Raw genomic sequence first — 26,401 nt, forward strand, 5'->3', positions numbered from 1 at the left:
GAACGCGAAAAAGACGGAAATTATGGTCTTCGGCAAACAAGCGGAACTCTGGGGCGATGTGTGGTGGCCCTCAGAGCTAGGTCCCACTCCTACTCCGGTTTCGGAGATAAAAAACTTAGGGGTGTGGTTAGATCCTACCCTTAGCTTTGTCTGCCACACTAAACGTAATGCTCCTGCTGCTTTGGCATCCTGCGCAGCATGAGACCGGTGCTTACATTTTTTGACGCCTCGACTAGGCAGCTCGTGGTACAGGCAACGGTGATTTCTCGTCTTGATTATGCCAGCTCCCTCTTGGTAGGGATAAATCAGACCGAACTCACTCGCCTCCAACGCGTGCAAAATGCGGCCGCCAGAGCAGTCGTAGGCTTACCCAGGTTCTGTTCTGTCTCCAATACCTTGCGCTCTCTTCATTGGCTACCGATTAGGCAGAGGATCCAATTCAAAGTGCTTTGTATGTCCCACAAGATCCTTAAGGGTTCCTCTGCTCAGATTCTTCAGAATCTTCTGTCTCCCTACGTTCCATGCCGCTCACTACGCTCATCGGACCTTGAATTGGCAGTAGTTCCACGGTTCAAGCGTAGTCGGGCTGGTGGGCGTTCATTTCGTGTACGTGCTGCAGTCCTGTAGAATGCCCTCCCATTGGAAATACGTACCCTTGCTGATTTGCTCTCATTTCGCAGGGCTGTCAAGACTTTTTTGTTTCCCTAGATTTATCTTTCTCGTCAGTCCACTCTTTTAAGCTTGTGTTATGTTGTTCCCTTGTCAGGCGCCGGCACGCTCCTTCGCTGGAGCAGCTGTGCGCGTAATAAATGTTCATAACATAACATAACATTTCACTAATCCTGGACAGGGGATGTGAATCAACCCATGTTTCTTTGTTGAGGGATCTGAGATCAGCATAGACCCTCAACAAATTTTTTTTTTCTTGGCAACAACCAAGGAAGAAAGCCACAAAGAGTATTCTACTGGTTCAGTTATGATTTTCATACGTAAACCTTCCAACTCCTTTACCAAATCACTACGTACGCTGAAAGGAACACCCCATAGCTTATATTTCACAGATGCAACACTGGACTTAGTTTTTATCTTGTGTTGGAATCCCACAATTTTCCCAAGCTTGCCAGAAAAAACCCTGGGAAACTCATTCAACAAATGCTCGATGTCGTTCGAATCTCTAATCACATAGACCTGTTCTTTCGTACCAGGACATAGAATCATCCCAAAGAGCCCTTGGTGGAACCAACCCAAGATATTTAACCCTTTGACCGCAACATAAATTTTACGACAGATGCGTCTCCCTTTAAAAAGCATTGTTGCTTCAAAGAAACCCTGGAGATCGATATTCCTGCCTTCATAGGAAATCTGAGATCTGCCAGCTGGGAACAATATTCGCCCTAGGCTAATTTTTTCAAAAACCTTCTTGTGTAATCATGATGATCCTGGCCCCTGAATCTACCAAAAGGTAAAGCTGTCTAACTCCCACCTGAACACGAACATATGGGTCGATGCACGCTTCTCGCTCAGCACTGAGCAGGTTGTAATCTCCAACCACCACTACCATATTGTGGACTTCATTCAATAAATTCTCAACATCAATTTCACAATCATCGCCCACAGCTGATACTCTAGTTCCTTTGCGTCTGGCACTGAGACACACGTTTGCAAAGTGCCCAGTTTTCCCACACAGTCTACATTGCGCATTTCTAGCCGGGCAAATTCGACCCCCCCTTTTGGTGAGGAGGATAACCACACCTAACACACATGTTGGTTTGTTTAAAAAAAACTGTTCTGGTACATCGCTTTGCCCGGTGATAGAAGTTTTGGAAGGAAACGCTTTGAACACCTTCTCTTTGTCAACTTTAGAGAGCACAGCACTGCCATGTACGTTGTTTTTTTCTTCGAGTTCTCTTGCAGATATAATTGATATCTCTATGCTCTTGGCAATCCTAATGGTTTCAGATAAAGAAGGGTTGCCTAAAGAAAGTAACTTCTGTTTGATGAACTTGTCGGTGCAATGGCAGATGAATTGATCACTAACGAGTTACTCTGCAAAGTTCTCAAATTGACATTCTGCTGCATACTTGTGCAGGGCAGAAATGTAAGTATCAACGTCCTCAGTACATTTTTGCTCTCTTTTGAAAAACTTGAGTCTCAAAACCACCAGACTGGGTGCAACATCAAACCTTTGACCAAGCTTCATCACAGCTTCTTCATAAACATCTATCTCGCCCTCAACTTGAACATCAGGAAGATGTTGAAACGTGGATCTGCCTTAAAACCCAAAGAATGTAAGAGTAAATATTTTTTTCTCTCGGGTATGAATCTTGAAGCTCAATTGCCCCTATGTGTGTTTCGAATGAATCATGCCACTGCCTCCATTTAATAGGTGGTTCTCTAGGTGTTCCCCTTTTTTATTATGCAATTAAAGTCTTGCTTTGATTCTGGTATTGGCCTACCAGTAGTTTGCAGAGTTTCCTGCCTTTCTTACATTTACATCCTTATGTACTTTTTGGCTGCCAACAGGCAATATTTCCTCATTGGTGTTAGTTGGCACTGAAAATCAATGTTCTATTTTCTCTGCATTAACTTTAAAACTGTTCCTACCATCTTCAATACTGGATGGATGCTGACAGTTTCTCGTTTCTCACACCTTGAAATATCCAGTAAAATCCAGATTTTTGTAGTATGTAAACCATACAAAGTTTGCAATTGAAAATGTTTACAATGTTGGATTCTTTTTCAATTCTTGGTGTGTATGGATGTTGAGAGCGCAATAATCAGTGCCAAATTTGTTGCAGTTGTGTTTTCTACGTCTGTTGAGAAAAGGGTGTGAAAAAAAGTTCGAAAAAGCCACAATGAAAAGCAAATGTTATGATTGGTTAGCTGAAGTCTGTGGCTTAAACAAGTTGGAATTGTGATGCATGACGATAAACTGGCGTATGAGAGCAGCAGAGGAATCTAAAGATTACAGTAAGGTTCTCACGTTGCAAAAACTGTTTTCTGGGGCAATCGATGCACGTGTTAGCACATTAAATCCAGACCTATTGGCTTTGCCATGGCTTGTTCTTGACTGTGTCTCCTTAGCCACCAAAAAGCACTCCATGAAGAGCTATAAATTGCCCCACCTTCTGGCAGGAATTGGCTCATCTCTACTTTTTGGTAGTTTGTAAGACTGTTTACTACCCAGTTGTATGTTTCAGAGTAGTATGCAACTGCGTGCACTACATAATTTCATGTCCAAATATTTTAGGAATGCAAATACAATATTACTGAACAAGCCTCACCTCTGTAGAGTTGAAGAGATTACACAATGGGATGGCGCCAAGTCAACTCTGAAATGCCACACAGTCTCTCTGTCCCAAACATGCCTCCTTTTCATTTCACTTCTGAACAATTATATTCTTAATGCACTGGTAATTTTTGGGGGGAAAGAAACACCACTTGGTGTTTTCTCATTTTGTTTGGATAACAGTATTAAATCCCGAGATAATAATACAAAATAAGCACATGTTAATATGACTTGCTTGTTAGTGAACACTGGGTCTGTAAACAGCATAATATTCTGATAATTAACACTCATAAATGTATCTTCCGAGCAAATTCTTAAAACCTCTCCTTCCTCTACTACTTACCCCCTAGCTGTAGGAAACATTACACCACTGTTCGCACTGCACTTGAAGAACCTATGTTATAGAGAATAACCTATTTTATATAAATGCCTTCACTAATCGCCATCTAAGCGTTTTTTGTGCTGCTCTCCGTTCTAGCGTGTTATTGCCATTTTTACTTGAAACATAAACAATTGCATCTAGGCCAGCAAGATACAGTGAGAGCTGTAGGCACTTGCCTTTGGTGTCTACGTTTTTTCGGGGGCATGATTTCCCAAAATGAGTGGCAGTATCTCTATTCTGGTTCCTCTACCAGAAAGCTAATTCCATATGGAATTTTACTCTTTAAAGTCAAGCCTGTCCATTCATTGTTGAGAAGGGAAGAGTTATTATTCAGGTCGGTACCAAAGAGATTCCGAAGGGAGAGATCTGTGCTGAGGATTCTGGTCCTGAGGGCTCCAGAATTTTTCAAATTCTGGAGTTGCGTGTCAATCTACTGTTTCATGTGAAGTAGTCATCGAGCTGTCTTCCTAGCCAGAGTGTTTTGATTCACACAGCTATATCAATTTTCGATTTGTGTAATTATTGTTCTAGTTTGCTAGAATGTTCTCACTTAGTCGAGTGGTGAATTAGTTGTTCAACCAGCCAGGTCAACGCAAGACCGAGTTCAACAGTACAGACCGCCCAGATAACCGTGAGGCAGTCTTTACTGAAAACTGAAAGTATTCCTCAATTGACCTTAATCAATACAAACGTTTTATAAGAAATCATTGATTCTGCCCTTTGCCAGAGGAAATTATGTAAAGCACTGCCTGTCCCTAGTTAGGTTATACCATCAGCTTGGCATGATGGGAGTTAATTAGCATGCCATTGCTTGAGTGGCTCCAGTGTCAGCTAATCATGGTTATATCATTGTTGGAGCTGGCCCTCTCTGCAGGTTTATCCCCAAACTTTTTTGCCTCCCATCTCCATTTATTGACGATCTAATGTTTGCTGGCCTTTGGGCTCTGTGCACTTTACCGCTGCTAACCTGTGCTATATTGTTTATGATCTCTCCTCTAAATAAACATGGTAGGATTGGCTTACACCAAATTGGCACATTTAATTTACTTCCATATTCCGAGCAAAGCGGTACCACATCTACCCAGGGCCTGTAAATTAAATGCTACTAGTGGGCCGGCAGTACTCATTTTTTCATTTAATTTATTCTTTGTTTGATTAAAAAACATCTTACAATATGATAATAATCGCTCCAGCTATGAAAGTTCAGGTTAAAAAAAGAAGAAACGGATAAGTAGTAAAAACATGAATAAATGAAGCAATATTTTTGAGTAGATTAAATTTGATAGTATCAATTTCATAATACTATTTACATATTTATATACATCATACAGTACATGTCTATTTAGTTTTGCTGGTCTCATTTTGTTCCAGTTCTTACTGAAAACTTTACAGAAGTGGAGTTCAGTGTTATATCATCAGAGTGTAGACACTTTATCAAGCTTGCCTGCAAGTCCATACTCCTCGTGCATTAAAAGGCCTCTTAAGTATAGTTTTTCTTTCAATTTACAGTTCTGGGCATACACACAGCAAGTGAATAATGTTCTATTCTCCCAATTTACATAAGCGTCAGAGCGTCAATTCCTCTGTTCTCAGCCACAGCATAGCATGATATAGGCCGGGAAATGCACCAAAACGAGCTTTTATGAAGATTCGTTTATACTTCAGAGTCCATGGAGTTTCCGGGTATGGTTGAACGTTCACCTTTGTGAACCCATTCATTAATGGCCAGGCATGTTTTCTTTTTGCAAAAGAGTCTTTATCCATAAGCAGCGATAGATGTTTTGTTAATTTATTAATAGATTTTTTAAATGATTCTGAAGTTATTAAAGTGTCCCAGATTGGAGTTGCTGAATATTCATCTAGTGCAGCATGTAAATATTTCCAGGCATGGGATTTCCTATTTGTGTTTACTTCCTGCCATAATAGTGTGGATGTTTGATTTAAGTTATCCTTTTTATTCTATTCCATACTTTTATAAATTGGCCTTTTCGTACAAATAATTGGGTGGTTAATCCAAATTCCAATCTTATTTGTGCCGGTGACGCTTTGTGAGGAAGATAAAAGCACTCAGTGCGCCTCCCACTTAAGTAGCCCTTTAAACATGTCTCAGGCCAGATATTGCAGCCTGTGTGTGCAGTTTTAAACTGCCATTTCGAGCTAGCAAAATAAACCTTTTGTCAGGCCCAAAACCTCCTTTTTAATACATACAAGTCACCACTATGGTAGGGCCTGAACAACCCAGAGGACCGGGTGCAGTGTATTTAAAGGGTGAAATATATGCTTTTTAGTTTTACATGTTTTGGTAGTGAAAAGCTTAGATCTGTTTTCCAATACTGTATAACCTGCCTTAGGATAAGATTGGAATTACCTTATTACATTTAATGTAATTACATTTAATAAGCTGTAACTTTAAAATAGGAGCATGTGGCCTGTTCATGTGGGGTGTCTTTGAAATTGTAATGAAAAATCCTCTCTTATGGTAAAGTCGGATTTTAATTTACAGTTTTGAAAATACCACTTTTAGAAAGTTGGCATTTTTCTGCCTTAGCCATTTAGTTCCTACTGCCTGTCTCTGGGTCACATGACTGTGTGTAGCTGGCAGTTGGGCTTTTTGTTTTCCTCCTTGACAAACATGCACAATAGAGAGCTTAAGTGGGCCTGAATGGGCCATCACTGGCAGGATGGGAGGGCGGGGTTGGGCACATCCCTGCTTACGCTTAAATAGGCTGTGTCTTGCCACCGCACAAAGGACTGCGTACTCTGTCTAGTTAGTCTGGAGCCAGGATAGGGAAGTCAGGATGCCTCGGAACTACAAAGGAAAACCTCTAGACGCTTCTCCCACCTCAAAGAAAGGCCCTGGTATAAAACCTCTGACACCAACTCTTCATTAGACTTCTGGACCTTTGGATACACTGCCAGGAAGGAGTGCTGTGCTGCTGAAAAGAGTGCCACTGCTGCTTTGGAGGACTTGCTGCCTGCTGTTCTGACCTGCTGCCATATTGCCTGTGTGAGAAGGACCTGCATATGTTGAACTCAGGGCCTCAGAGTGACTTAAAGGGCTAGTTGGCTCGCTCCCTGACTAGAGCCTCAGTTACAGAAGGCTCCAACCACCTTGACTCTGCCAAGTGGTGCCACCCAGTCCTGGACCCTTGGAAGTCGGCTTTAAAAGTGCTCAGCCAGCTCCTCTGGGGATCCAGCGGAACCAACGCATCTCCTCTGCTCTTGGGTGCAATCCCAAGCATCACAAACACATTGTCTCTGTTGTGAAGGTTTCCTGATGCGAAAGAGACTGCATCGAACTCACAGGCGGCATTGGAAGACGCCGCCTGTCTGAAGTTTCCCAACACAGTCTTCGCATTGCAAGTCTCTCGTCGACAGCAGCCTCAATGACAACACAGGTTCTCTTAACTCAGCACCTCGGAACAAGTGCTTCACACCGACTGTGCAATGCATATGCGGTGCCGGACTTTGCATCGCAAGCCTCATCGACCGAATCCTCGACGTCAACGCAGGATCTTGCATTGCAGCTCCGCAGCACCTCAGATCCAATACATCGCCTCAGCTGCACAACACATCTTCACTGATGGCCCTCGCAACACTCTACAATGGGAATTGTATATACTACTGTTCAGCAGGACTAACCGGGTCCCTGTAGCCGGTGCGTTCCTTTGCGGTTGGCCTGAACTTGCGACTTTGACCCGGCCTGACCAGATATTCACAGTTGGTGTGTTGTTCTTTTTGGCGCTATTTTCACTGCAACCTTAAAATTTACATATCTACGGTTCTACTGATTGGATTTTTTTAGTTTTGGTTTTGCTTTATTCATTAAAAATTACTCTTATTTTTCTAAATCTGGTGTGGGATCTTTTTGTGGTTTGTTTTCATTGTGTTAAGTGTTGCACAAATACTTTACACATTTCCTCCGAGTTAACCCTGACTGTTCTGAGCCAAGCTACCCTAGAGTTGAGCACAGGTTCATTTAGGATTTGCTTATGATCTCATCATGACAATGATTCTGGGTCCTGCTTTAGGCGGCTTTCATCCCCCAACTATTAACGCAATTTCTTACAAACATTTTTATCCCCAATCATAATGAAGTAAGTGCAGGGGCTGATCTGTTAAATGCAAGGGCGGTAGGGGCTAGAACTGCAGATCCCTATCAATGCATTAAAATATAGTAGATTTTCAGTATTACTGTACTTTCATAATACCAATAGAAAATGTTTCCAAAACTCTCTATAAAGCCGGTTGTGGTTACATGTAGATGAGTAATTCCGTAGAGGGCCCATGTAAATATCAATATTATTGAATGCCGTTGGCTATCGAGACCATTATTTAACTATGAATGAGTTTGATCTCACTGTAATATGTATTGTTTAGAACAAATTTCTAAAAATAAAAAAAATTACCTGCTCATTCCTATGTTGTCTTTTAATGTTCTGCTTATGCTTAAAATATATATTGCTGTTGTTAAATAATCTCTTCTTTTTGCACGCAAAGACACTTACCATGACTACTACTTAATGTACCTAAAGATTATGTTCGAGGCATATGAGCTGCAGATCGTACACTATGCATTAGATCGCCACCTGGTGTTGGGCTCGGATGATTGCAAGTTGTTGTCTTCTTGGAGAAGTCTTTGTAGTCATGATACAGGTGACTCCTCCCTTGGACATTACTGCGCATGGGCATCTGCTCCATCATAGATTGTTTTTTTTCCGCCACTGGGTTCGGGTGAGTGTTTCCCCGCTCCGGCTAGAAAAACTTTTTCAGCAACTTTGAAGCGCAAAAACTTCCTACAATCAACATAGACGTCGAATATACAACTTTCTACGCCATCAACTCGATTCCGGTTCATCAACGCGGGCCGCTGGGCCTATCTACGCCGTGCGGCCTACACCACATGGAAAGAACTCCGTTCAAATGATGCCCAGTATGCCGAGCAAAATTTCGGCATAGCGATCACCACGAGGTCCGCAACCTCTGTCTATCGCCGGATCACCAGGAGGCAACCTGCACAGCTTGTGCATCCTTCCGATCGAAAAAGACCATCCGGGATCGGAGGGCCAGTCGACACGAAATGAGGAGATCAGCCCCAGCACCAGAGGATATCTTCGACGACGAGGTTCCTCTCGTTCCGGAAGAGGATTAGCCTGATCTCCAGGTCATATCAGAGGCAGAGGACTCGGATGACTCGATTCCATCATGTCAACCCGTGAGTACTTCTTCCCCTGCACCACATGCACTGCCCAAGCCAAAGGTGAAGGTCAGCACTCCGCCCAAGGGGCCCAGTAGAGACAAAGTACTTCCTCCTAAAGCCCAGCCTTCGAGCTCGGCTCCGAGGAAAACAACTACGCCTTCAGGTGCTTCGGCACCAAGCAAGCCACACGTGCCGATTGCACCATCTCCATCGGCACCGAAACACAAAGATCCTTCGACACTAAGGCAGACCCTTCGGCACCGAAAGCGAAAGATCCTTCAACGTCGAAGCCTAAAGAGGTACAGGCAGCGACTGAAGCTCCGGCTCCGAAGCCTTTGACTTCTAAAACTAAAGAGGGAAAGCTAGCGCCCGACGCCACAAAGTCAACGAGGCCAGCTTCCATTCCGAAGACTCCCGCTCCGGTGCCAACACCCACAAAGCCTGATTCCGAGGTTCCTAAGTCCTCGGACACGCCTACCAAGCCGAAAACTACACTTTGCCACAGGACACTGTAACGCCTCCTAAGGAAAAACGCCCAAAACAACCTCTGTCGGAACTGAAAAAGTCGACGCCGAAGAAGGTTGTGGAGGAAGAAGAACTGTTAAGATCAGATCCTAAACAAAAGAAGATCTACATAAACCCAAAGACTGGACATGTAGGTGCTATACCTCCTAAAAAGAGACAAGCAGAAACACCACCTCCATCTGTGGTTCCTGCCAAGAAGGACTGTGCAACTTCTCCTATGCACCCTCCCTCTCCAGTATCTCCTTCCTCTCCTGTCCCTCCTTACATATCATCTCAAATCTCTCCTGTCCCCTCTCCTGCATCATCACATTCACCACAGACTAATGAGGATTATGACTTAGGTGGTGGGGAGGATCCACATGCAGACCCAAATACATATCCTTTAGATGAGGATGTCTATACTTTTCCACCACATAATGTACCTGATATCCCTGATCCACAGTTATACCCGTCAAAGCCTTCTCCTCCAGAAGACATTGGTTTTAATCACCTCTTACACAGAGCTGCTCTTTAGCACAATGTCACAATGCATTCTGATGACATTGAAGAGGATTTTCTGTTAGATACATTTGAGCCATCACACAGGCCTACTCAAATTCTTCCCATGATGAAAGGAGTCATGAAGCATGCTCCAGAAATATTCAAAGATCCTGTACGCACTAGGGTACTAAATCCAAGAATAGAAAAGAAATATAGGCCTGCACCCGCTGATCCAACCTATATTAACCCCTTTGCTGCTCATGACGAGCTCAGCTCGTCATGAGGCACAGTGGAGCTGTGCTTATGACGAGCTGAGCTCGTCATGAACAATGGGATTCTAGTAGAATTAGCACAGGAGGGGAAAACCATTAGCAGCCAAGGTGTTAAAGGACACCTTCCATTAGACTCTTTAGTATTGCCCAATGCGAGAAAACGAGCAAATTCAGACTTCTGACAAGGAATCCAAAGTTATTGATGCGTCCGGTAAAAGAATAGCGGCACAAGCTACAAATATATGGCGCATTGCAAATACGCAAGCCCTTCTATCACGTTATGACAGGGCTCATTACAACCAATTAGAGACACTACTATAACACCTTCCAGATCAATATAAAGATCAGGCAACATAGCTCATACAAGAAGGCAAATTAATTTCAAATGCCTCAATAAAATGTGCCCTAGATGTCGCAGACACAGTTGCTAGAGCCGTAAATACTAGTGTCATACTCAGGAGACATGCATGGTTGCACATTTCAGGGTTCAAACAAGAGGTGCAAACCACAATCTTGAACCAGCCTTTAAACCAAAACCAATTATTTGGCCCAGAAGTAGACACTACACTGGCGAAAATGCAAAAAGACACAGACACTGCAAAGTCGATGGGAGCTCTACAGTCCACACCGACTAGAGGTTCTTTTTGTCGCTCCTTTTATAGAGGAGGCTCCAAACAGACTGGAGCAGATACAACAACATCTTTCAAGACGCAAATACAAACATCCTCTAACAAAGGGTATTTTAGAGGATACAGGGGCAACAATAACAAGGGAAGAGGACGCGGTAACAACAGCAATCGCTTCTCCTCCACAACTAAACAGTAACTTCCCTCTACTCCCCCAACAGCATTCCACTCCTGTGGGGGGCAGATTAACACAGTTCCTGCCTGTCTGGAACTCCATCACTACGGACAGGTGGGTGAGACAGACTATCCAACATGGCTACTGCCTAGAACTTACAGCAACCCCCCCAAATATACCGCCCAGGCAGCATCCTATGTCTACAGATCTCCTGACTCTGCTTCAACAGGAAGTTCTAGCACTTCTACAAAAATATGCTATTCAACTAGTCCTATTGGAGGAACAAGGAACAGGGGTTTACTCGCTGTATTTTCTAATTCCCAAAAAGGACGGGACACTGAGGCCAATTCTCGACCTCCGGCCCCTCAATCATTACATACAATCAGATCATTTTCATATGATCACTCTGCTCCCACTACTGCAACAAGGCGATTTCCTTTCAACACTAGACCTAAAGGATGCCTATTTTCACATCCCAATACATCCTGCTCACAGGAAGTACTTACGGTTTGTAATACAAGGACAACACTATCAGTTCAAAGTCCTTCCGTTTGGTGTCACAACAGCACCACAGGTGTTCACAAAGTGCTTAGCAGTAGTAGCAGCACATCTCAGAAGACAACAGATACACGTTTTCCCTATCTGATGATTGGCTCATGAAAGCAAAGTCTTTCCACCAATGTGTACAACACACTCAGCAGACAATTCAACTGTTGCACAACTTAGGGTTTACGATCAACTACACAAAGTCGCACCTAGAGCCTTCGCACGTGCATCAGTATCTAGGAGCTACCATAAACACATCTACAGCACTAGTGTATCCCAGTCCAGCCAGGATACAGCGCATTCAAGTCTTCGTCTCCACTTTCCAACACCAACAGTCTCTCCAAGCAAGAGTGTTCATGAGGTTAATAGGCATGATGGCATCTTGCATCTTCATAGTACACATGCAAGACTGCAAATGCGTCCATTACAAGAATGTCTGGCACAAAAGTGGAATCAGGCTCAGGGTCAGCTCACAGACCTGGTGTTGGTAGACAGCCGTTAGGATCACTCTCTGCAATGGTGGAGCACCAAAAACCTGACAAGCGGATGGCCGTTCCTCGAGCCTGTACCACAGATAGTGCTCACAACAGACGCATCCCTCACAGGATGGGGAGCCCATCTCTTACACCATACTACTCAAGGTCGATGGAACAACCAACAAAAGCTGTTTCATATCAACCATCTAGAGCTGCTAGCGATATTGTTAGCACTCAAAACTTTTCAGCTTCAAGTAAAAAACAAAGCTGTCTTAATCCGGACGGACAATATGACAGCGATGTACTATATACAAAAACAGGGGCGGACACATACTCTGCAACTGTCCCAGCTCGCACAGAACATTTGGAGATGGGCCATTCCTCAAAACATATATCTGTTAGCGGAACACCTTCCAGGGGTTCACAATCAGATAGAGAATCTGTTGAGTCGGCAGTCACAACAGATTCACGAATGGGAGCTACATCCTCAAGTTCTTCAGCCACGGGAGCTACATCCTCAAGTTCTTCAGCCATTCTTCCAACAGTGGGGGCACCAACACATAGACCTGTTTGCCACCCACGAAAATGCAAAATGCCCAACCTTCGCAGCCAGGTTCCCACACCCACGGTCCAAGGGCACTGCAATATGGATGAACTGGTCAGGCAGATTTGCGTACGCTTTTCCGCCTCTCCCCCTCATTCCACTAGTGGTTCGCAGGCTCAAACAACAGTCTCTCAAGCTCATACTAGTAGCTCCCACATGGGCAAGCCAGCAATGGTTCACCACACTACTAGACCTCTCTCTGGTTCCACATCAAATGTTACAGCTCACACCCTCGCTGTTAACACAGAACCATGGAGAAATCAGACACCCAGACCCAAACCAACTGAATTTTCCGATCTGGCTCCTGAAGTCTTAGAGTTTGGTTATCTCAACCTACCACCAGACTGCATGAATATCATTAAAGAGGCCAGGAGACCTACTACCAGAGCGTGTTATGCTGCTAGATGGAAAAGATTTGCAATTTATTGCAAACATAATCACATTGATCCACTGGATGCTTCCATCCAAAATATCTGTTACCTTTTACATCTACAAAGGTCTAATTTGGCATACTCTTCCATACGCCTACATCTTGCAGCAATTGCAGCCTATTTATAAAACAGGCAACACCTGTCTCTTTTTAGGGTACCTGCAATCAAAGCATTTATGGAAGGCTTAAAGAGAATAATCCCTCCCAGGCTGCCACCTTTCCCAGTATGGAACCTAAATCTTGTCCTTACGAGACTCATGGGACCCCCTTTTGAGCCTCTGCATAAATGTGAACTGCAATTTCTCACATGGAAAACTGCTTTCCTTGTTGCCATCACCTCTCTCAGAAGAGTAAGTGAAATACAATTGTTCACTATACAAGAACCATTCTTTCAAATACATACCAATAAAGTGGTTCTCAGGTCTAATCCAAAATGTCTTCCAAAGGTTATCACACCTTTTCACCTAAACCAATCTGTAGAGTTACCTGTGTTTTTCCAAAACCCAGACTCTGTAGCAGAAAGGGCCTTACACACGGTAGATGTTAAAAGAGCTCTGCTATACTACATAGATAGAACTAAATCCTTTAGAAAGACAAAACAATTGTTTGTATCTTTCTCTCTTCCACACAAAGGCAACCCTATCTCTAAAGGTGGGATTGCCAGGTGGATTGTTAGGTGTATACAGATATGCTATCAAAAAGCTAAACGCACACGAACACTTTCTCCAAGAGCACACGCCACTCGCAAGCTAGGAGCCTCTATGGCGTTCTTAGGAAATATACCATTAGAGGACATATGCAAGGCAGCAACATGATCTACACCACACACCTTCACTAAACACTATTGTGGTGATGTGCAAGCCAAGCAGCAAGCTGCAGTAGGCCAGGCTGTCCTTTGAACACTATTTCAGACTACTGCAATGGATACAAGCGACCACCGCTAGGGGAGACACTGCTGCACAATAGATGCATAGTGTACGATCTGCAGCTCATATGCCTTGAACGGAAAATGCTACTTACCAGTATGCATCTGTTCTTGGCATGTAGAGCTGCAGATTCGTACACCCCCTCCTGCCTCCCCGGACTTGTATCCATTCCAGTTCTCATCTTACTTAGATGCACACGCATGGACATCCCTTTTTTTCTCTTCACTTATACTAACTCCATCATTTCCCATCATGGCGAAAAACAATCTAAGGATGGAGCCGATGCCCATGGGCAGTATTGTCCAAGGGAGGAGTCGCCTATATAGTGACTACAAAGACTTCTCCAAGAAGACAACAACCTGCAATCATCCGGGCCCAACACCAGGTAGCGATATAATGCTTAGTGTACGAATCTGCAGCTCTACATGCCAAGAACAGATGCATACTGGTAAGTAGCATTTTCCTTCTGATGTAGGTGTGCAGAGAAACGCCAGTAACCCGTGCCACTCTTGTTTCTTTCTAGGCTCAAAACCTCACTCCACAGGACTACAATCTCCGGTGGTCTGGCCTCTTGGTGACAGTTGGTGAAGTTGTTGAAAGGAATGTGCCTCATGTGAGCAAGACTGATTGGCACGTGGCGTTCACCGGCATGTCTCGCCGACAGATGATTTACAGCACAGCCAAAGCCTTGGCAGGGATGTACAAACAGCGGCTGCCGCCCAGGGCCTCGTGAGAGGCAGCCAGCTTCAGACTGCGCAGACTCTAATGGGCGTCACGCCAAAGAACAGGCTGCATCTTCGAATAATCTTCGAATAATCTAGCTATCACTGGATAGGGTCAAGATTTGGAATCAAACCGCGTAATGTAACCTGTTTATCAAAGGAAGCCTAGCCGTCCTATTTAAGTAGTGTAAGCTTTTTGTAGTTTGGAATATGTTTCTAAAATGCTATGTAAAACATTTTTTACACACTAAGCCTTGGCCAGACATCTACATCTCATTTCCTTTTGACTCCTTAATGGGTCACAATGACAATCGCTGGTAGGGGCGCTGGATCGTATCTAACTCAGCATACCGCACCTGTAAAATGCATCTAGTCTGTTTGTAATTTTCTGTAAGACCCTTTTACAAGCTCACTTGGAAACCATATGGTTTTCCCGTTGGGTCTTTTCTCGAAAGATATTGTAACGCTAAAGCGCATAACACCAAGCATTTTTTAGGCCCAAAAACTAACATAAAAACAAAACGAAATGAAGTAGGATCAGCGTGCAGTCCAGCTGCAAATGGTGCTTTGGGTTTTTATTAAAGTCCTGCCTATGCTTCACTGACCCATTTTGTTGGAGCCAGACAGACTGATTCACTTATTTATGCTGAGGAGAGTGGCTTCCCCACTCCTGTTCTAGTTCATATTCCAACATTGGTTGCAGCACTGCCTCAGGTAACCTATCCAACAACAGACTCGTATGGTTAAATATTCTGCTACACAAGCAGTATAACATCTTCCAGTACCAAAATTGTTTGACTAAACTCCGTGGTCATGAATACAGGATTGAGGAAATGCTTTCTTTAGGGCTTCCATAGTGTTCTCGTTGCACCTTAGTTTCTTTTAGACAGTTGCAGCATGAAGCAAGGGCTATCACTGGCTCTTAGGACTACATGGCATCTCCCTTCTCCTAGGTCTCCATTTCTGTTGCCAAACCTTATTTCGTCTTACCTTTAAGGTCGCCATTCTGCATGCATGTATGTTTGTACGTTTGTACGAAAAGAGGTCAGTTCCTTTTTTAACATGGTAAAGCTACTCTTATTTTATAACGTCTGACCTACGGTTGGCATTATATAAGAGCAGATAATGTGCCTCAGCTTTGCAAAGCATACGTGTGCATCAAGAGACTGACTCCAACTCCTATAAACCAGTTTAGAGGGCCAGTTGTGATCTTGAACATTTCCTGTGTATTTTTTTTTTTTTAATGTTAAGTAGACCAAGTTTGCTTGTTCTAATAGCCTATTGTGCCTGGAGACGGGCTACTTTGTCGCCCTCATTTCAAACACCGGTGGGATGTTTTTATGTAAGGAGAAGCGGCTTTGTTTCATCTTGCATGCAGCATATAAATGTACCCCTGAGGTGTAAGACCCTTGGTAAGAGTCCAGCCTTTACAAGTGTAATCCAGGAGGCCCCAAATTCACGGCTGTGTTCCAATGACAGCGATGTTGTGCACAGACAGCGACACAAGGAAACGCCAGATATGTATCTTTTCCTAGAAGAACGGGTGTTTTTTCTTGCACTAGGCAAAGTACAATCTACAAATCTATACCTGCCTCTCTTCCACGAGAAGAGTCGACTCCCGGACATGCTTTTGACCACTGCAGCTGTGCGGGCTCCTAGCAGTCTTTGGTGCTAATTTGTGTGCTCCTGGACGCGAGATCCATTAATCCAAGCAACCCCAGTCTGAGTCTGCGTTTTCCTGGTAAGGAACTTGATACTAGGTAGGAACTCCAATTATTGCAAATTGCAGAAAAGCTAATTCCTAGTCGTAAATTTCTCTTTGCCTTAAATATTTGCTCAGCAGTTTGATCTGCTCTGCCTTCTCTTTTCTACCACCTTTGAAAAGATATTTTGTAATCTGTACTTTTTGACTAACTTAATATATTTGTATACATAAGAATTGCTGCTTCTGCCTCCTCCCATCTAAATTACGTGATTTTTGCTATGCCATGTAACTCATAACTAAATAAATGTTTTTACAAATGCTGTTGCAGTGCTCCTGGTAATGCGTAATACTTTCTGAATGTTATCCCTACATTGTTTTTAATTGTATGGATGCTTTGTCATTAGTGTCTTGCTATTATCCGCTCTTTGAGCTCAAATTATAACAGTTGGCAGAACCAACAAGTGTTTAAAAAAAAAAGAACTAAAGTGCTTCTTGATTGACTGAGTTTGGATTGTTTAATGGATGAAAGTGAAAATACGTAAACTCATCGATAAATTAATGGATGGTTGAGTGAAGACATGGACTGAATGAATACATGAGTGATGGATGGATGAATGAGTGCATAAATGGCAACAATCATGTTGGTGACTGCAGCCTATTCTCAACCCCACACCTAGTGCTGCTCACTCACCTAAACATCCACCAATCCACACTCCCAACAACTCCTCTATCAACAATCACCCACATTGACCAACTCCTCTAACCTCCCTATACATATAGAAACATTCGCCCATCAATTACCAAGCATGTTCACTAATAAAAAGCTCACACTGTTGTTTGTGCCAGTGCTTGTTAAACTTGTGCTGCGCTCCTTATGCTTCAAAGGCTGATGCTCTGTCGTGGTGTTGGTCTCTGGGAGAAACACTGGGAGCTAGACAAGAGCAGCCTAAAGAGCTAGTCCTATCGCATTCCTTCCTCCCAGTGGTTTCAAAAGTTAGGAGGAAACATTTGGCCTACTGGATCTCAACTCTGGACACTGGAGATTGGTCTAATACTTGGTTTCTGACCTAAAGATGATATAGAGGCACAGGGGCGTAGCTTCAGCGGGGGTGTTTTGGGTGTTACACCTCCCTAAAAAATAAATGTTGCAGTAAATGGTTGGGTACTGGTGCTTTCAGTTGTGTATGGTGAGGTGTCTGTCTTATTTCACACTGGATTTTTACATGTATACACAAGACAAAAACATGCATGTCTGCCTTAAAACTTGGTTAGTTTGAAAACATTTGCACTTTAAGTACCCCTGACAAACCTTTCCACTGCCTCTTAAGCCCCCCTCGTGTCTTGCTTCTCATATTGTATTTTAGCATTATATACCAGTGTGACTGTTTGGAAATCTGATGCTTATACCCTCCAATCTTACTGACCAAGGTACGCCCCTGCCTGCTAGCCATGTTGAATCTTTACCTGCTACTGAATCCATCTGCTGGGTTTCACATGTTGCGGGACATTCATTGGAGTTATTCAGGTCATTTTTGAGGAACTAATCGCGAGTCTGGTTTCTACACCCCTCTTAGCCTTCTGAATATATTACATGTGGGGTGTCACTAGCTGCACCCCTTTTGTTTGATCTGTTTGCTCAGCCAGATGGGGAATTCTCATACTCTTTCAGAGTTAAGGCATACTCGGGAGCTGAAGACACCTATTGTTTGCTGAGGAGTACAGAAAGGTATGACTTGTGTGGATCCCCCGGGTGTCGAGTTTTCAGAAATGTGTGGGTTTGGTAGGTTTCCCTAGATGGCTGCTGAACCAGGTCATTTTGTGAGGGTAATTTTGATGTCTTCACAATACCTTTTGGGCCCTTGCCTATTGCGGGTACTTAGCTCACCCACACAAGTATTGTACTGTAATTGTAATTTGCATTTATACATCGCTTACTACCCCTGACGAGGCGTCAACGTGCTTTTTCAGCGAATAGCACGCTACTCCGGAACCCATAAAGGATTAGTGTTAAGTTAGTATAGTGAAATATGAAAGTAATTTGAGTGGTGGATAGGTTAGTCAGTTATTTGGATTCAGAAGGATAGCGGAGAGATAGAAGTGGGGAAAAAGGTTAGCATTTATATATTGGTTGCTACCCCTAATGAGGTGATGAAGTGCCTTTTTCGGCGAGTAGCACGCTACTCTGGAACCCATAAAGGATCAGTGGTGAATTAATATAGTGAAATATGAAATTTGAGAAGTGGACATGTTAGTCTGTTATTTCAATTGAAAAGGATAGTGGAGGTATAGAAGAGTGAAAGATTTAGACTTTTTTGGGGGGAGGTCTATTAGCAGTAGTGGGAGGCTTGGTATAAGTAAAAAGGGATGTGGAGGGGAAGAGTCAGAGGGAAGAGTTTAGAAAGTCTTGTTTTGGGGGATCAGTATCGTAAAAGAGGTGTCAGGTGGTGCAAGGAGGGGAAGAGTAGGGGAGAGTCTAGAAAGGGCTATTTTGGGGATCATAGTAGTGGTATGGTATGGTATGGGATTTGAAATGAAAGAGACTGGAGGTAGTGGATATATTGATTGAGGTATAGGGTGAAAAATAGGCTAGTGCATTGTAAATAGTATAAAGAGGTTTGAGATGAGTCAGAGAGTTGAGGTAGAAGAATTATTGAGAGAGGTATAGGGTGAGAAATAGGGTAGTGCATTGGATATGCTGAATTAGAAGAAAGTAAATATATAGAGCTATAACATGTAGGATAATTACGTTAAAATATATATATACATATATGTATGTATGTATGTATATATATATATATATATATATATATATATATATATATATATATATATAGCTACACAACTCCTGGTACCATGTGGTTTTCAGAAGAAAAGAAGGGGCCGGCACACTGGTATCCGTTTGTAGAATTTTAATCACCAGAACCCCCTCACCCCTCGCAGACGCGTTTCGCCTTTGCAGGCTTCGTCAGTGCAACTATAAAAAAAAAAAAAAATATATATATATATATATATATATATATATATATATATATATATATATATATATATATATATATATATATATATATATATATATATATATATATATATATATATATATATATATATATATATATATATATATATATATATATATATATATATATATATATATATATATATATATATATATATATATATATATATATATATATATATATATATATATATATATATATATATATATATATATATATATTATATGCACTACCCTATATCACCCAATACCTATACAAAGTAATACACATATATAGGTACATATCTATAGTACAAATAAATGCTTATATACAGAGGGATATGCTGTATATTTCTGTTTGTGTATGGTGCTCATTTGGGGAAGAGCCAATTCTTGAGTCGTTTTCTGAAGATAAGGTGGTTGTCAGTGGATCTTATGTTGGGGAGTAAAGAGTTCCATATTTTGGCTGCTTGAACAGAGAAGGATGTGCCACCCATGTTTTTTCTTGTATCTTGGGATTTTGAGGTGAGGTGCCACTCTAGAGCGGAGGTTCTTATTATGAATGAGTTTGCTGATTTTATTCCTGATGAAGAGCGGTCCCATTCCATGTATGGCTTTGTGGGTGATACAAAGCAACTTGAAAGTGGATCTTCTGGCAACCAGTAACCAATACAGGGCTTTCAAGGCAGGGGAGATGTGGTCTCGCGGTTTGATATGCAAGTCTGGCAGCCGAGTTCTGAATCCGTTGTAGTCTTTTCGTAGTCCTTAAGGGTGATCCGTGGTAGAGGCTATTGGCGTAATCGAGTTTGGACAGAACAAGGGAGATGGCAGCTTGGACCTTGTGTGGGACTCTCAAATGGGGAAAGATTTGTCACAGAGTTTTTATAGTAACAAAGCTTCATCTTGCTAGTCTGTCCACTTGGGCATTCATCAATAGCTTGGAGTCCATAGTCATTCTGAGGTTTCTTGCTTTCCTCAATACTTAAGGCGGTGATCCCAGTTCATCAGGCCAGGGGGCAGGTGGGTCATAATGTTTCCAATCTCCACACATGAGTATTTCCATTTTGGAAGCAATCAATTTGAAATGGCTCCAAGTCATCCATTGATCCAAGGATCTGAGACAACTGAAAATAGTTGAGTTTCCAATGTCTTTGGGGCATTCCAGTTGAAGGAGTATTAGTGTGTCATCTGCATATTTGTAGCACGTGAGTTGGAATTTATTGATCAGTACCGGTAATGACTTCATGCAGATGTTGAAAAGCATGGGCCAGATGATGGAGCCTTGAGGAACCCCAGCTTTTGTGGAGTACCGTTTGCACGAGAAAGGTGGGGTATGGAAGACATTAGTTCTGTTTTGAAGGTGGGATGTGATCCAGTCTAAAGCAATCCCCTCTATGCCAGCTTTTTAGAGTCGTCGTATCAGAGTGTCATGGTCCACTGTGTCAAAGGCAACCAAGACGTCCAAGAGAAGTAGCGCAGCAACCCTTTTGTGGTAAACTCTTTTCTTCAGGTCATCCCAGATGGCAAGGAGGGCAGATTCTGTTCCTCTTCCCAGATGAAATCCTGTGTGGAAGTCTGAAAGTATGGCATTCTCTTCAGTAAATTGTGCCATCTGGGCGAGCGCTGCTCTTTCTATCAGTTTGCCCAGTAAAGGTTCATTAGTAAAGGGTCTGTAGTTGTCAGGGTTCAGCGGGTCCAAGTTTGTTTTCTTCAGTAAAGGGCGTATGTATGACTTTTTTAGTTCTGGAAATATTCTGGTTGTTAAGGAATCATTGATGATTTTTCTTACTGGAGTGGCAGCAGAGATTGTTAGAAGAATGCTTTTGAAGATTTCTGGTGGACAATAAGGGCTGCCGGTTGGCCTGCTTGCTTTGACCAGGTCCATTAATTCATTGTGTGAAATGTGTTGGAAGGAATGGAGAGGCTGAGTTAGAGTATTCTTGGATTGTTGTTTTGTTAAAGGGTTATTGCTTGTGCTTTGTTTCGGTTTTAAGTACAAGTCCAACATGTCTGCTTTGTCTGTGTAATGATTTGCCAGTTTGTCAGTGAAATCTTCAGTAATGGGATGTGTTCCTTCTAGGCAGTCAGTCAGTCAGTCAGAAATACTTTATTCGGTTCATAACAAAAACCACAAAAGTATACAAAGTCCCAAAAAAAGAAGGGCCGAGGTACCAAATTATAATATGGTTCCTTCTAGGCAATTTTGTTACCAAATACATTGAGTATTTTATAGAATTCTTTATTTGCACATTTAGCATTTCAAATTCTGTCTGAATAGTACCTTTTCTTTGCTTTTTTGATAAGTAACTTGTATAATCTGTTAATTTTCTGTAGGTGAAGTTTGTCTCGTTTGTTTTTTGTTTTGAGCCAGGCATGTTGCAGCTTTCTAATTTGTAGTTTCATGCCTTTTATCTCTGTATTTCTCCAAGGTGCTTGTTTTCTTTTGTTCTGTTGTTTAGTTTTCAGTGGTATCAGGATATCAAAGCTTCCTGTAGCAACTCGTATAGTTTTTAACAGAATTTATTGTTTCCAGATCTGTACTGGATGTTAGTTTTGTTTCCAAGTGTTCCAAATTGAGTTTGTTCCATGGTCGATAGGTGGATACACGTAAGGTGGTTTTAGGTGAGTCGCTTAGTGTTGTTTGATGTTTCAAAGCAAGCAAATGGTGGTCTGACCTTGTGACCGGAGTTATAGTTTGAAAGGTAACTAGTTCGGTGTTATCAAAAATTACATCTAAGATAAGTCCAGCGATCTGTGTGGGTTTGCGGATAATTTGATAAAGGTTCAGTGTGTCAGAAACTAAAGCCCAACTGCTAAAATTCCAGGATCAGTGAATGCAAATTCCTACAACCCTTCAGAAAAGGTATTACTAAGATCAGGTAGAGGCATGGGAGGTTGTCCAAGATGGCTGCCAAGAGAGCCATCGACCAAGCAGCATCCTAGTTTTGTGAAATCCCTGACGGCAGTTTAGAATGTTAGGAGCGTTTACTCTATGAAAGGTGCACTTCATCTGAAGACTTTCATGGAACAGGAGGTGTTTGGGCGTTCATCGTGAGAAGTCAGTCAAGGTAGCTGTTGTCGCTTAGCTAAACGTTTAGTATCTCGTTGCTTCTTCAGTGAACAGTGTCTGGAGAAATGTCTCTTCAATGCTTCCGCAGTAAGGCGTACGATTAGTGTTTTGGGGTGCGCATGTCTTTTAGATCACAATAGAGTACAGTCTGTTCTAGTCAGCCAGCTAGAGGAAGTCTGAGTTTAGGAAGATTAGTGATACGAGCTTGCGCATGCTAATATAATGAAAGTCAGCACAAGCGGTGAATTCTTTTGGAGAACTCTTAGCATACTGAGTCATTGCGCTGAGAACGTGAAGGGAGAAAAGTCCTTCACTTCAGAGCGGTTTTTCCGTGAATTATTCATAGAAAATTAATAAACCTGAGTATATATATATATATATATCTCCAACTGGCAGTCCCCAGTGGGTAGTTATAGTTAGGACCTGGTTACTATAGGAAAATTGCAACATTCTATTCCCAATAACTTTGCCGCCGATTGAGGAATCTTTGCGAAATATTCAAAACGAATTCTTTGTTGATATCCACTCCTATGCTGAAAGTTTGGGGTGATTCGTCAAGGGGGCACCGAGAAAAAAGGGGGGTCCCAAAACGTGTTTTCTCCATGTTAATTTCCATAGGAAACTTTAGACAAGGCTACAGGTCGAACGGGTGAACGGAATTACCCCAAATTTGGCAGGGAGAAGGGTCTTGGTCTAGAAAGCACGCTATTGTTTTTTTTGGTGTAAATCCGTTCAGTAGTTTTTGAGAAATACCAAAATTTACAGATATCGATATTTGGGAATTCTGCCATCTTATTGGTTGAGGCATTACGAGCACAAGCTTGCTGCGAGCGGTGCGAGGGTTGCAATTAGGAAGTGTTGGCCGCCATTTTGTGATTCTGTTGAAGCCAGTAAGGGCTCTGTTGGGTGTTTAGGGTGTGATATAGAGGGTGTGTGAAGCAAAGTATTCACCCCTAGAAGTGTGAAAGTGGTGTGCTATGGAAATTAAGTGAGGTATTGCGTAGATTCTGATGCTGGTAAGGTAAGGTGCTGCGGGACTTTGGAATTAAGGCGTGAGCCCAAACTGTGTTTTATGCTGTTAAGTCATGTGCTCTGGCCGTTGCACTACAGCTGTGGAGTAGTGTCAGTATGTGTTTATACCTACTAGAATGAACTACTGACCCGTACTTGTTTGAAAGTCCTGGGGTAGGGAAAATATGTGAGGTACTGTCTAGAGTCTCGTGCTGCTAAGCTGAGTTGCAGCAGGACTTGGGGATGAAAGCGTGAGCCCAAACTGTGTGTCATATGCTGTGAAGTCATGTGCTCTAGGTGCTGTGCCATACCTGTCCAAGTAGTGTGAGTATGTAGTTATAGCTACTTGGATGAACTTTTATTTCGAACATTGTAGCTTGTGTATGGTGCTTAGTGGGTGTTATAGAGTGAGTGCGAAGGTAAATTTGCGCATATCAAATAAATTCAGTATTTGTGAAGTGCTAACTGCTCACTCCTACGGGTCTGATGGCACTGGGGGCGTAAGCTGAGCTGCTGACGGACTTGTGGTAAAGCTGTTGAACTACTGACACCTACCAGTCTGAAAGTGCGGGGTACGGAAATTAAGTTAGGTATTGCCTAGAGTGTCATGCTGCTAAATTGAGCTGCTGCTGGAGTTGGGGATGAAACCGTGAGCCTAAATTGTGTGTGCTATGCTGTGAAGTCATGTGCTATGGGCCCTGTGCCACACCTGTCCAACTTGTATATGGTGCTTGGGTGGTGTTGTATAGGGAGTGCGAAGGTAAATCAATGCGGTATTTGTAAAGCGCAAACTACTCACCCCTATGGGTGAGTAGAGCTGGGGATAAAAGCAAGAGCTCTGTGCTGCAAAGTGAGATGGTCTGGCCGCTGAGCCACAGTGGTGTGGAGAATACATTTTGACGAGGGTCCGGGAGTTGCTGTTATCTGGCCCTAAAATAGCGGGCCTAAGTTGTAAGTTATAGGGTGGCTCTAAAAGAGCCCTTGTGTTCATTAGTTAGAGCTACATATAAGTGCTGATGCACAGCTTCAAGTTATTCAGGAAAACTGTTTCCCTGATCTGTGAAGTGTACTCCAACACTTCTGTAGATATCCGCCATATCAAAACGTTTAGACAAGGCTACAGGTCGAACGGAATTATCCCAAATTTGGCAGGGAGAAGGGTTTTGGTGTAGAAAGCACGCTTTTGTTTATTTGGTGTATATCCGTTCAGTAGTTTTTGAGAAATATCGAAATTTACAGATATCGATATTTGGGATTTCTGCCATCTGATTGGCTGAAGTGTAACGAGCAGGAGCCCTTTTGTGATTCCGTTGAAGCGAGTAAGGGGAAAAAAGGGTGAAAACAGTTGGAAAGGAAGGTAGGAGCCCTGTAACCTCTGTGGGGGAGTGCAAAGCGAAGTATTCACTGTTACCGGTCTGAAAGTGCGGTGTTGCTCAGAGTGACATGGTGCTGATATGATAAGGTGCTACACTCTGGTATGAAACCGAGAGCCTAAACCGTGAGGTCATTGCTGTAAAGTGATGTGGTCTGGTCTTTTGTAGTATACGTGTGCAACTAGTGTTAGAAGGCGTTTATACCGTACAGGGAGTGGGAAGCTAACTACTGACCGCTATTGTGTGTTTATAGTATACCGGAAGTGGGGATTAAACCGTGAGCCTAAATTGTGTGCTCATTCTGTAAAGTGATGTGCTTTGGGCGCTATAGCATACCTGTGGAAGTAGTGTTAATTTGCGTTTATACAATACAGGTAGTGGGTAGCGAACTACTCCCCCCTACCGGTGTCAACTCGTGGATGAAACCATGAGCTCATTGCTGTAAAGCCATGTGCTCTGTGTAGTATTCCAATGTAAGTCCTAGTAGAATGTTAGTATGTAATTCTACTAGAATCTAAGTATGCATTGTTAGAATGTAGGGCTGTCATGAGGGGAACATTGCGTAGTTGGTACACGGTGCTGGAGAAGATGGTTGCCTTGCTGTCTGCTCCTGTTGGTGGCTGTTTCAGGTGTCTTGCTTTCCTGTAATAAATCTACTTATTGGATCCACTGCTGTCTGTCTCTTCACTACATAAATTTGGTGACGAGCAGGAGAAGGTAAAAAAAAAAGCAGCAATCACCAATATTTCAAAATTGCTTGCGTTTTCTTTGTGTTGCTATTTCTACTCATGCCAGGGTCTTCGGCTCAATGAACTGTCATCCAACTTCTGGTAGGATTTATATTTTTAGATTTTGCGCTTTCTCTGCTTCTTCACTACATTCTGGTCGCTGTACTACACGTGTGTAAGTAGTGTTAGTATGCGTTTATACTAACAAATGCATCATGGTCCTAGGGAGGGCGACCTCGCAGGCGCAGCTCAAACAACGTCCCGGAGTGTGCATTCGCGGGACATTTGTATTTGCTATTAGAGGGCTGGTGCATGGCTTCCATCCTGTGATAGCAAATCCTTGTTTCACTACTTGAAGCGAGAGGAGAAAAACCTTGTATCGCTTTAATAGAGGGGATGCGGATGGTAAAAATGGAGAGGAAAAAAAAGCAGGGTCTCACCTGTTCATTTAAAAGAGGCCCCTGGTGGGTTATGTTCCGTGGCCAATCCAATTATTATATTGCGGGGTCTTTGTAGGACTGGTGATCTTAATTTCACATTTAAATTAAGCGCAAAAGGGCACAGAGACGTTTCGCAGCCTAGGGGACCATCACCTTCGCAGGTATTGTTTACTAATTGTTCGGGGGGGGGGGGGGAGTTCGAGGCCAACTGAAGTCCGGGGATCGCCTCACTCCGGGGCTTTACTTAAATATGCACGGTGGGCCTCAGCAGTCCCTGAAGCCTCGGTGGTCCTAAGCAGTGCCTTATTGGTTATGTAATCACACGGTTAGTACTCATGGTGTTATAAAGTGATACACTCTTAGAACTCTTGCAGTTGTAGAATTACCCATGCTTCATTTGTGTAATAGTCAGTTAGATTGTTTGGT

At 42.8% G+C, this 26,401-nt stretch overlaps 1 protein-coding gene across 2 annotated transcripts in view; it reads left to right on the plus strand.

Annotated features, from left to right (window-relative positions):
* PRRC1 (proline rich coiled-coil 1) overlaps nt 1–16,685 on the plus strand; it is a 194,243-nt gene extending 177,558 nt beyond the window's left edge. For both annotated transcript variants that reach the window (XM_086961114.1, XM_086961115.1), the window contains exon 9: nt 14,455–16,685. In XM_086961114.1, coding sequence (XP_086817240.1) covers nt 14,455–14,664 — 210 coding nt within the window. In that variant the 3' untranslated portion in view covers nt 14,665–16,685. The remainder of the gene's footprint in view (nt 1–14,454) is intronic.
* The last annotated feature ends 9,716 nt before the right edge of the window (nt 16,686–26,401 follow it).

This window comes from Lissotriton vulgaris, chromosome 3_1 (assembly GCF_964263255.1).
Source record: "Lissotriton vulgaris chromosome 3_1, aLisVul1.2, whole genome shotgun sequence".
In the NCBI taxonomy this organism is placed as follows: Eukaryota; Metazoa; Chordata; class Amphibia; order Caudata; family Salamandridae; genus Lissotriton; species Lissotriton vulgaris.